The 12,845-nt window shown below is 37.2% G+C and overlaps 2 protein-coding genes across 2 annotated transcripts in view; both read left to right on the plus strand.

Moving 5' to 3' along the window:
* Positions 1-1,411: 1,411 nt before the first annotated feature.
* olfml1 (olfactomedin-like 1) lies at positions 1,412-8,634 on the plus strand. Its single transcript, XM_017475128.3, has 3 exons — positions 1,412-1,680; positions 3,766-4,051; positions 4,584-8,634. Exons 1-3 carry the CDS (start codon positions 1,564-1,566, stop codon positions 5,369-5,371), a joined length of 1,191 nt encoding a protein of 396 aa, XP_017330617.1. The 5' UTR covers positions 1,412-1,563; the 3' UTR covers positions 5,372-8,634.
* Positions 8,635-10,851: 2,217 nt separating this feature from the next.
* ppfibp2b (PPFIA binding protein 2b) overlaps positions 10,852-12,845 on the plus strand; it is a 77,601-nt gene continuing 75,607 nt past the window's right edge. Inside the window, exon 1 of the mRNA XM_053682014.1 lies at positions 10,852-10,983. The gene's annotated coding sequence lies outside the window, so the exon portion shown is untranslated. The remainder of the gene's footprint in view (positions 10,984-12,845) is intronic.

Here is a 12,845-nt window from a genome sequence, read left to right on the forward strand (position 1 = left end):
TTCGTGATGTAGTTTAGGACACAGTGTGACACTGTAATCTATAAACGTGATCAACCTTGTGTCATTATGGTGGAGGCCATCTTGGGTGGCCAAAAATGTTTTACCTTTTCTTCAATTTGGTGTCATTCCTCCTCACAAAGTTTAAAGGCAGAACTTTTACACAATTCCCCTGCTTTATTACACCACGGTTTGTTTAATAATAATAATAATAAGAAGAAGAAGAAGAAGAAGAAGAAGAAGAAGAAGAAAATAAAAAAGATTACAGTGCTTTTAATATAAGACAAACTTTTATTAATCCCTCATGGAGAAATTAAAGCTTAAAGTAAATATGTCAAGTTATGGCGGCTGAGACGGAAGCAAGTAGAGGTATGGCAGTTTAATCAAACAACAAGAAGTCCAAAGGATCAGGCAGAAATCAATGCACATAGGCAGGCAAGGGTCAAACGATCAGGCGAACAGGCTAAACTAGGCATGGCAGAGAATCAAGGTCAACAGAGTAAACAAATTCAAGAACCAGAAAAGCAAACACGATACAAAGCAGCTGAGCTTAATACTTCACAAAGACTGTGTTTGAACAGTCCCTTATATGTGTGATTTGACTATGAGTGTAAATTGGATGCAGGAGTGCGTGATTAGAATGAAGGTGTGTTCTGGGAATTGCAGTCCATGACGATCATGTTTGTAGGCTGCAGTGCAGGATGGGAATTGTAGTCACTGGTTTGATATGATATGACAAAGTATATGAAGATTTGGGGGAATTTATATATAGTGTTGCTGCCTCACAGCTCTATAGAGTCCCCAGTTTCATCCTGAGCTCGGGTTATTGTCTGTGTGGATATTCACATGTTCTCTCCGTGTAAGTTTCCTCCTGGGTCTCTGGTTTCCTCCCACTTCCCAAAATAACATGGTGAATTGCCTTCACCCTAGACATGAATGAGTGTGTGAATGTGTGTGTACGTGTTTGGTGCTTTGTGATGAACTGCTATTTCATCCAGAGTGCATTCCTGCCTCACTCCCAGTTTTCCCAGGATAGATTCCAGATTCACTGTAACCCTGACCAGTTCATACTCCCACTACTTGTTAGCTTCATAGCTGCAGTGCAAAATTTAAAAAAAAAAAAAAAAAAAAAAAAAAATTAGCTGGATACCAATCTCATCAGTTATATTCAGGGTAAGATTGAAATGATGGTAAATGTGAGATAACACTGAATTTTTCTCCTTTGAAATGCACGTCCATGAAATGCCACAAAGTATTCAGGTTTTATAAGACAGCAGATGTGTGATCCTGATGGTATTTACACTAAGCGTTTTTGATCTATTACTGTGTGGGGACGTGTCAGGACATCTGGAGATCATTAAGCCTCCAAATACACTAACAGCCTGTAAGGACCTGCCTTTCCTGACGAATGTTCAAACTGAATCCCAGAATCGCGTGGGATAGCAACCAACAACAGATATTTCAGCCAGACGCCATTTTCACGAGACTGTATTTGGGCAGCAGAGAACTTTTTTTCCCTATTGGCTTACAGAAATTAGTGAGTAAAAGTACAGCTAACAGTGCAGGATGTTTTTGAAACTCTTAGTAATGCTCTTCATGTCCTTGTGTGCTATAAAAGCTCAAAGATCGACTCAGGATGTATTTATGATGGAATATTTTCAGAGGAGAATCCTGGAGATGGAGGTAAGAGTTTTCCACTAACAGAGCACACAGTCTTAAAAAGATTTCTTGGTAAACTTTATAATAATCACAACTTATTTCAAACGACATTATTTAACACTTTAGTTAATATGAACAAATTTCAGCCATAAGCAACACTTGAGTAACTTGACTTGAGTAATTGATGCATTTTGAAATAATAAAACAAATAAGCTATTAATCAGAAAAAAGTAGGTCCACAATGTTGAACCTGAACAATACCTTAATGAGCATTTGTGGTTAACTGTCAAAATTCAGGCTGAGACTGAAAAACAAGTTTTAATATTTACACCTGGAGACCAGAGTTCAGGAAATGATCAACATTTAGGAATATGCTATCATTTAATTTCTGCTAATTTATGTGGATATTTTTAGTCATGGATTGAATAACTATTAGTCAATGCATGTTCTGTGTATTTCATTAACATAAAAAATAGAATTTATGCAGGTGTTACTTTGTTAATGTTACTTATGATTTATGATTCAGTAATGCTGAAGTTTGATAATGTTAATTAATGCAGTAAATAATGATAGTTAATAGCAATAATGCACAATAATACACAATAATCACATAAAAATACAGTGCGCAATCATGAGGAACAGATCGCCTCAAAATGTAGCAGAATATCAAAAAGGAGCCTTAGAAGAAGGGCATTGGTGTGCTTCTGCATCAATAGGCTCTATACAGTAAAATTAATTCCGACTTCAACTTTTACATTGAAATATATCATCTTCACAAAGTACATGTTTTGCTACAGAGTTCGAAGCATGTTGAGAAAAAAAAACAGCCTGGTGAAATTACACAATTACTCCAAACCAGTCTACCAGCCAAGACATGGTTTTGTTGTTCGATGTTTGCACTGGAGATACAAGAGTAATGTAGGTACCAAAATATTTCTTTCCATAAAAAGGAATATTTGCATGCCAAAATCTTCATGTACTTACTTCAAAATACATTGGCTATGTTTGCATACACATTAATATTCTAATTAGAACTGAGTCATGTAAACACTGCCATCCGATTGCCTGATTCAGATTAATATACAGTAGTAATATTCAACAATATTCTGATTCGCCAAATTCCAATTCCCACGTCTGGAATGTTGTTCTTCTGGAATGAGAGTCCCATCGTCACAGTGGATCACTGTTCTGCATAATTGATTTGGCACAGTTTTTACGCTGGATGCCCTTCCATTTGATTCAGGCTTGGGACTGGCATTAAGTGCAACCCCCAGTGGCCGGTGTTCCTTGCGCAGGATACTGAGCCCCAAACCACCTTCCCATCTCTGGAATGTGCCTCTTTTAATCGGAAATTTGTTGCATGTATACATTTTATTCAGAAAATCCACTGAAAGGAGATATATATGTGTGCTCAGTCTGAAAGGAATTGTGGGTATGACAACTCAGGCATACTTACAACAACCAGGTACAGTATACAGAAATATTCCGATGCATGTGCGCTTATAAACATCGTATTTGGAATATGGCTGCAACCCAAATTTAGACCTTAAAAGAAATTTGATGTGCATGTAATCGTAGTAATTGTGAAGTTGTACAATAAATTTTTATTATTCAAAAAGTGGGGTTTATAATGAAGAATGGATAGTATGTATTTACAAACTAAATTTCAAAGTGGAACTAAAGTATCCTCCACATCACTTCTAACTCTATGTAAGTATTTCATGCAATGCGACGTGGGACGTACCGAGCAGTGCTAAGAACAAAAATTATTCTTGTTGTCCAAGATGGCAGCTCTAATAAGATTAGTGTTTTGATTCACAGTAATGTTGTGCTTATATTTATACATTACAGTCTCACTGTGTCCTAAACCACTTCAACAACTCTAACTGACATAACTATAGAACTGGATGTGGTTTGAGGCAGATATTGACAAAAAAAAAAAAAGATACAAATAAATGACTTCCATTATTTGCTTGCATTATTACATTAACCTTGTTTGAGACCTAAAACTAAGGAAGCAAACAGAAGATACAAATTATGTCCTTGGGGTACATTTTTCCCCATCAAATTCTTTTTTTTACATACTGTTTGCATTTTATCTTCACACAGGAACGTCTTATAAGTTGTAATCAAGACCTCCAGAGCATGAACCAGAGGATGTACGACATGTCCGCAGAGATGCGTGGTCAGGTTCGAAGTGTGAATGTGCTAAAGTCAGAGATTGAAGGCTATGTGGACAGCCTAGCCACACGGGTGGACCGAGTGGAAAGAGATGTTGAGTACCTGCACACTAAACTTCCCGACACATCTAGCGTAGAGATCTCAGACTCTCTTCTAGATCAACAAGTGAAAGAAGCCCAAAGCAAAAGGAAAGCTGTAATCATACAGGGAAAAGGTAAACGAAGTTAGACTAATATCCTGCTCTGAGTTGATGCCTTTGGCTCTTCCTGCAAATTTGATGAGGGAGTTTACTGCTGTAATACACAGATCATTCAAAACACCATAAATCAAGAGTAATGTATGTCTGAGAGATGTTTTAGGAGGTTTAACAGTCATAATGTTCTAGTTAACACTACTGAAGGCTTCTGTGGGAATATAGATGACTAGAAAAGTGACTGAACATGATATCAATGTGTTAGATTTGTTTAGAACACAGCACTTTTTAATTCTCAATTCGGATTGGTCAGAAGGATGCTCCACAAAAACATTTTATAGAAGGAGTCTCCTTTGTCAATGCTTTGTAACACACCACACCATTGTTGATTATATTCCTATAATAGCATAATAGCAAGTGTTGTACTCCCTACTTACAGCTTGATATCAGAATTGCATTTAAATTTAAAAAAAAAAAAAAAAGTGCAATACAACAAAATAAATGCCAGTGTTCCATTTTTTAATTAGGCTCTCCTGTTTTCAACTTCATTCAGAGTGTAGCACCAGATTCTCTGGCATCAAATCACAGAAAATAGTCAAGAAAGCAGGCGATGTAGTAGGCTCATGGCTAAAAGACCCAACCGTAGACTCCTCTAAGATCTACTTCTTTAGCGGCTCCAGGAACAACACTCTGCTTCAGTTTGGTTCGCTGAAAAGCTTCACAGACTCCAATTCAACCACCAAACACAAGGTCATCCAACTCCCTCGGCCATGGCAGGGAACAGGCCATGCTGTCTATGATGGTTTTGTCTACTATCACAATGCTGACACTCGAAACGAAGTGCTGAAGGTTAGCCTTGTCAACCGCACCGTGGCCGACCGCATGCTTTTGCCCGCTGCTGGACGCATACCCACCTATGGGCTCGCCCCTCACACTTTCTTGGATTTCGCTGTAGACGAGCTGGGATTATGGGTCATCCATGCAGATCCGGACTTTGGAGGAAATCTTGTGATCACTAAGCTGGACTCCAGAAGTCTGTCGGTGGAGCACACATGGGATACGACCTGCAAGAGCCACAATGCAGAAGGCGCCTTCATAGTCTGCGGCACCATGTATGTCGTCTACAACTCGCACTCTGGAGGGCGCTCCAGCATACAGTGCCTGTTTGATATCCATGACAGCGTCTGGACCGAGGAATTGCCTGTGATGTACTTCCCCAAGCGCTACTCCAGTCACTCGAGCATGCACTATCACCCGCAAGACAAGCAGATCTATGCCTGGGATGATGGGTACCAAACCATGTACCAGTTGGATGTAAAGAAGAAGTTACAGGTCACCTAATTTACAACAACACTGATTAACTCTACCTAGTCAATATGTCTCAATTTAATCATCACATGCTCAGAAAAATGATACTGTACTAAACCTGAGTGATACCATCAAGGAGTGTTCATGTGTACCTTTAGTACGTACGTTTCACCTGGGAAAGTGAATGTTGCGTACCATTATAACCTGTTTAAAGTATATAATATTACATTAATGGCCACAGTTGTTGAAATTAGTTCTAAAGATGCACTATATTCACCTTCCTTTATCTTCCTTTCACTTTCCTCTGAAATATACATACTAAAGGTACAAAAGATGCCCCCTTGATGGTACAATCCCACTGACAACCAATGGTACAATTCAGTGCCTTGTTTTCTAAGACTGCATGGGCTCACAGAAAGTCTACATTTTTGCTTTCTCACACTTTGCCAACACCAATCCTCCAGTAGTATGCAATGAACTGAGAGAGAGCAAAAAATGTGGAGTTTCTGGTACTCCCCAAAGATTGGATTTGGAAACAATATCTAAGTGATATTTGTAACACATAGCCACAATGCAAAACACAAGTTTTTCTGGGGCCCACTAGACAGTATGATGTACCATTCCAGCAATTCTGAATGGAAATTATTAAGGCTATATCAGATGTGTCAAGTGTTCCATGAGTAGAAGTAAATAACGATGGGTTAAATCAGGGGTGTCTAATCTTCTCTGCAAAGGGTCAATGTGTCTAAGGGTTTTCATTCTAACCAAGCAAGATTACACTGAATACAACTCATCAGGCAACTAAACACCAAGACCAGCTGATTGAATAAGTGCAATCAGGTGTGCTCCTGCTTGATTGGACTGAAGACCTGTAGATTGGACTGTAACTCCTGAGTTGTATCACTGTCGGAGATCTACCTACATTTAAGACTTCTTTCTTTGTCATTCTGGGGAATCACTTAAAGGTTATAAGTAGAATGTCCAAGTAGAATATGGGTTTAGCACCCTACTATGTAGCATAGCCACCCATTTAGCCACCCCACGTCACCAATTCCATATGATGATGAACAGAATTATTGGTAAATCTTTGTCACAGGGTAGTTTGAATAATAATAATAGAACTCCCACTTCAATGTCTTTGGGGAATTTGAAAGTTCATTTCATTAACGAAGAGGATTGGCAGTGGAGTGCAGGAAAAATCAAGTTTAGCTAGCGAACACAGAAGCATATTATTCCCTTGCACCACTGACCTTAACAAACAAACAGGTGACCATACATTTTCGAGAGCTCCCTGCCTAAATATCACAAACTCAGCCAGGCATTTTCAGCAGTAGTATCGCTAAATAATGATGAACTTTCCTGTGGTCATTTGGTTTCCTCAACCTCAGGACTCCAACTCCACAGTCACAATCAAAATCTCAAAGCAACAAACATTCACTTCGAGGCGAGTTCAGAGTTGGATGATGACGTCAGCACCGCAGTCCACAACATGATTGGACAATAATTTAACACATGTTGTGTCGGTCACTCGTGTGATTTTTTCTTCTTCTTTTTTCAAATTTTTTTTTTTACCACATTTATTGGATAATTTAACACAACATGTATTGAAATACTAATAACACAAAACGTGTGTAGGATATTAACACATCATTTCTGAGAGTGTAAGAGCCCTTAATTGTCCACTGAACACTTAAATAACATTCAAGGAACCCTTTTTTCTAAGAGCATGCCAAGGGATTTTTACTAAGGGTTGGAACAGTATTGAGCAACATTCACAGTATGATAATTGTTGTGGCTAATTTACATTAACGGGTTTTTCTCTGAGCTTGTTCCTTGTTTTTGTTTCTCATTTGGCAGAGGATTTTATCCAAAGTGGCTTGCATAAAACACAGAATACAATCCAAACATTTGAGCTGAGCAGATGAGGCTTAAGAACTGTGCTCAATGCCCACACAATGAATCTGTGACAGGTTTGGGATTTAAACTCATAATCTGTCCAGCACTAGTGCAGAAATTTAACAGCCGAGCAATCACCGCCCCCGTATATGCCAAAAAGCGCCATATTTAAGCATCATCATACAAGCAAGAGTGCGGTTATACCGAATATCAGCATGGCTGTGCTTCGGCCGTTTGCATGAGGTTGCGGGTAATTACAGATGCGCCGATATTCAGTATAACAGCACGATAGTGCATTACTTTTATACAACAGTTTTATAATTAATTAAATTAATATTGAGTAACCGGCATTTCAGACACAATTTGGCCAAATTTTGTTTATTCTTGCTCTGTGAATGAAAATAAATTCCAAAGAAGCCACACTCAGTGATAGCCCATTGGCTAGCTGGCTAGCTAGCTCACAATGATTTGTAGATTCCTGTTAAAAGTGTGTCTAGTGTAACTTGCTTCGCTTCTTCCTTTTTCTTCATATGACAAGCTTTCATATTTTAATTAAGAAGTTATCATGACAAACGTATAGTTTTCCAAGTCTGATGATGACTCTAGTACTGTAACTGTTTCAATGGGTCTGTTGCTAGAATTGGAATTTTACATAGTGAACACAGACAGTGTTAATACAACATTAAATAAAAAACTTTTTAAAAACACATTAATACAAACAGTGAAACCTGCCAAATATAAACACTATGTGAACGCCACTTATCCAATCAAATTAGTGGACCAGAAATAACTGTTGTTTAAGTAGAGTTTATTGTATTTGCTGCAAATGGAAATGATACCTAATGTCTACTAAAGAAATTTATTTGATGAATCAGTTGAAGCAGATTAGGTCAGGAGAAAGTTCAGAAAATTAGAGCCACATGAGCAGAGTTTGTGACCAGTGGACTCAATAAATGGCTGATAAGGTTGCACTAGGTGTGCCAATGCAAATAAAGCCTATTTAGTCCTCCAGGACTGGATTTCAATACAGGGGACTATACTCTATCTACATTTTAACCTGTTAGAGTGGAGTGGAGATTTTCCTTTACCAAACAATTATTCAGAGCCTGTACTGCCCTCTTCTGTGTAGTCATAGTCATTACAAAAGAGGAAAAATTCCAGACATTAAAGAAACTTTAACTATGTTAAGGCAGCAGTATCATTTGTATTATTTCATATATAGAAAGGGCTCTGATAGTGTGATTATATTGAGACACTAGATTATATAGTATGAATAAACAGCATTTTGAAAAAAAAAAATATATATATATATTGGTTGTTATTATTTGTCTACTGTGATTATTGATGTCATTCTCTCTCATTACTAAACCCATGCTTGAATAAATCTAGCATAAATCAGATATCAGTAGACAAAGGAAATCATTGTTTTCAATATACAGGTTTATCAGATTTGTAAGTAATAAGTAGCTATATGCATTTGTTTTTTATTCTAAATGATGTCCTGATCTTATTAATTACTCCACAGTTACGTCTTTCCTATTTGCTACTACATTGATAGGGTTGAGTCTGAAGGTCTGATCACTGAGTTAATTCAACAACTGTTAACCACTGTGCACAAAACAGGCTAGACAGAATAAACCAGTCTTAGACACAGCGTCTGTGAAACGCCTCTTTAAGCACAACAGGTGCCTGTGGGAAGCCAAAAGGCCCAAAACATATAATGAATGTGCATAAATGGAAAAGTTCTGAGACAGAAGATCTTCTCAATCTGAGGGAACACCCAAAAATCACTATAAAGTGAGGTGTATTCAAGTTTTGCCTTGTCTGTTGGCAGGAGGAAACGTTTGCAGTTGAGGGAGATGTTAAAAAGACAGCAATCGTTGCACAGTGGTGTGTTGCTACCGGCTGCAAATCTGAGGCATACCAGATCTCGTGGAGAGTCATATTTTGTGCCAGTGTGTATGGAGATTAATTCCTAAATAGGTGTGATCTTGGAATAAACAATGGAAAGAATATCAATTGAACAGTCCACCTTTTAATTAATAAGTGTTTTCTTTTACAAGAATAACCTAAAAAGTTTAAAAGCCATCTTTAATGACCATTGTCATATATGATGTGTAATGGTAATAATCACAAATACTACAACTTTGAATAGGTACATTTTAATAATGTAATAATAATAATAATAATAATAATAATAATAATAAGAAGAAGAAGAAGAAGAAGAAGAAGAAGCAGAAGAAGAAGAAGAAGGATCATTGCTGTCATCAACTGAAGACATTGTCCTGGTGAAGCAGTAAGGTATAGTTATTAAAAGTGCTTGAAGTGGGCTTGAAGTGTACTCAATGCTCACAGGTATATACGGGAATGATTCTGCTCTCTTCCGTCCCTGTTCAACAGACACTGAACTTCTTTCTCGTGCTGCTTTAATCACGACACATTTATGATATTGCGGTCCATCGCGATTTATTTATATTTATTATTTATTTATCTATCACAAATTTTTGTACCGGCATTACAAAAAATCATTACATGACAGACAGTGAAATGAAACAATAATAATAATAATAAACCACCTCCATTTTATAGTCCTGATTTTGGAAGGCTTGGGAGTTGGAATCCTCTTATGGCTGTTTTTCAAAGCATTTTCTTTGTATCCCCCTTACAGTTGTTTTGTAATATCCTTCATTCATTTTACAATTGAGGAATTTTCACCACATTGCCTTTATGGGTTTATCTTTTCCCCCCAACTGATTAACAAGTAATCGGTAGTTAAATGTTCACACTGAGATACTGTTAAAAGTTACAAATAAGTATTAAAAATCTGTATTGAAATGAAACGCTTATGCTTCTCCTTAATTGCTGTCAATTGTCATTTAATTACATTTGCACTGTTGTTACATTTAAACAGTTACAAACTATTTCAAAATTTATATTGAGCAGTAATCTTGATGTAATCTGTGAAAAGGATATGATTCTTTGTGCTATATTGTGATGTATCGTAATCTCTAGGGTATATGAGGTAGTCAACAATACCCAGCTGTAATATATATTCTATACATTGCCAGCATCCAAACAAGTGGAGTACTGGCACTTATATTTTTTCCAACTTCAAGCACTGGCAGAGATGAAAAAATGACAAATTGTATCATAAATGATTTTTAAGACATTAGTGATGCATTGTCTTAGTCAGGCTAATGATACTAAATAGACCAAGCAAACACAATGACTTATCTTCTATCATATTTTGGCAGCTTATTTTGGAAAGCTTCTTTAATAAGCTCGAAAAAGGCTTCAGACTGTATTCTTTGTCATACACGCATAATTATGAAGGTAAGACAATAATAGAAATGAACACCCAGGCTAATGTTCACCCAAACAGATGATTGCAAAAAAGATTGCTGTAGTTAACGAAGTGTCTTGCTGTCTTGCTGAATGTGTCAACAGTGCTACCGGAAATGCCAGAACCTCATTATGTTAAGTGCAAGTAGCTCATTCAGAGTGGATAATTACCAGGCAGAAATGCAGAGGAAGAAGAAAATAACTGAACTCTGGATGTTAAATTAAGTATGTTGTGAGCCCTATGGCTTTCCACAGTCGCTCAGCGCGTGTGCTGCGTCCCCGGGTTAAATGCAGGGCGGTGCAGAGATGCGATCCATAAGCGGGGAAGTGCAATAATATCACAAACTCAAAACTCTTTCGAGCTGTCGTTTTTGCACAGGTGGCAAAGTGGAGCTCTGTTCCTGCAGGTAAGATGTTTTATTACTGTTATTATTATTATTTTGCGCAACTTAAACCTATTGGGCGTTTAGTTTAGACGTGCAAAAGAGCATAAAGATGCATACATATGCACAACGAAGTTTATTTATATGTAGATCAACATTAACTAGTGCTTTTTATGCCATTATTTCCTTGTCCTGATTGCTGATTTGGAGATTAATAAACAGGACATTCTTCTTCTAAGTCGTGTATCTGCTCCCCTAACACATTTAAAAAACAACAAAAAAAAAACAACAACAACTGTTGTATGGATCATTTCTCTTCTGCATGTGTGAAGTCATTTCTGAACTTGTAACAGCGTTCCTGCTTCTTTCATTCAAACCCATGACTAAGCCGGCTTTCTCGAAGAGAGGATTAAATCATTAAAATGATGTCCAAGCCTTAATACACTATGATCAAAGAGGGATGATGAGTAAGAGAGGGAAATTAAGCTGTTTGACCCTAAACACTGTAGATTAACATGCCACAATACATGATCTCTAACAGCTTGATAGCATTTCCTACCAATATATTCAGCAATTTGATATGCACTGTGTACAGACAGACATTCTTACTTAAATATGTTGGAAATTAAAGCTGCTGTAAGCAATTTTTTTTTCAACGACATTTCATTTAAGCCGTCTTTAATGTTTCAGCATGATCTGACTTCTTTACTATCAATTATTTTGCACACGTACGGGCAGCCCACAGTGAATAAGTAGTGTTTTAATTCAAAGTCAGTGGAAGTGTTGTTAAATTTCTTTATCTGAGCTGATATCAGTTGTGTAGGAGCTTTCATAAAAGTATGTCCTACATAAGCGCTTTCTTGATGAATCATCGGCATAATGTTGAAAATTACCCTTGGGTGCTAAAAAGGCTGATGCTGATACTGATAATGCTGCATCATGGGACTATTGTACGTGTTTTTGGATGGAAGGATTTTGGAGAAGCATGGGACTGAGGCCAGGATGAAGACTCCTTTGGTGGCTAGATATGGTGGAGATTAGTCAAATTGCTTATAGTGGCTTTAAAGAAAAAAAACACTCTAATGTCAGAGTCGACCTGGGGATTTCATAACGTAACGATATTTCATAACGTAAGATATGATGTGATTTATGATTTTGAAAAGTCAGGTTTTTGGAGGTGTGACTGTTTTTTGCGGACATTTTAAAGCAATGGAAATCCTGGTGTAGGGGGCCAAGAATTTGTAGTGATAATCTTGGATGCAACCCTCAGAGGTTAATTTTTGTCCATTTTTCCTACCCACAGGTTTAATCGTCAATACAAAACTAATAGATATGCAGTGCTTTACATCATTTTGTTGGCACAAATAGTTTTACGGCACACATAAACCTGATTACCAAAGACTGAATAACAAAACATACAGTATGATTGTTCAAACAGTCTGGTTGAAAAAACTGTGGGCCTGCTGTTTATAGTACGAGCACTATAAGAACTAGTTTCACATCAAGCTCTCATGTGTTGATATCCTCTAATACCTCGTACAGGTACGTAAAATGGTTTACGCTTAAATCCATTGATGTTCACACACATTTATCTCTTCTGGGATTTAATAGCATTGGATAATTTGCACAAATAGCCTCCGTGACATTGGTGTAGTCATTTCAAATCACACAATTTCCTTTTTAAAAGCTGGCAAGCACCATGTGACATACTTAACAACTTTGTTGCTTTGTTGCTTAACCAGACTGGAGAACATCATGTGACATGTTTAACTAAACAGTAAACAGCAGCAGCCTTTTCGGACAATACATAGAATTGAAAGTAATGTTAATCACAATATATACAGTAATAAATATTATAAGTGTAAGAGATAATCAAATATAAAATA

The sequence above is a fragment of the Ictalurus punctatus genome, chromosome 8 (genome assembly GCF_001660625.3).
Source record: "Ictalurus punctatus breed USDA103 chromosome 8, Coco_2.0, whole genome shotgun sequence".
NCBI lineage: Eukaryota > Metazoa > Chordata > Actinopteri > Siluriformes > Ictaluridae > Ictalurus > Ictalurus punctatus.

Excerpts from the sequence above, each read along its gene's own strand:
- olfml1 (XM_017475128.3), top strand. The coding sequence starts at position 1,564 with ATGTTTTTGAAACTCTTAGTAATGCTCTTCATGTCCTTGTGTGCTATA. Across the intron at positions 1,681-3,765 it reads GGAGAATCCTGGAGATGGAG|GAACGTCTTATAAGTTGTAA; the intron begins GTAAGAGTTTTC and ends ATCTTCACACAG. Across the intron at positions 4,052-4,583 it reads TGTAATCATACAGGGAAAAG|AGTGTAGCACCAGATTCTCT; the intron begins GTAAACGAAGTT and ends AACTTCATTCAG.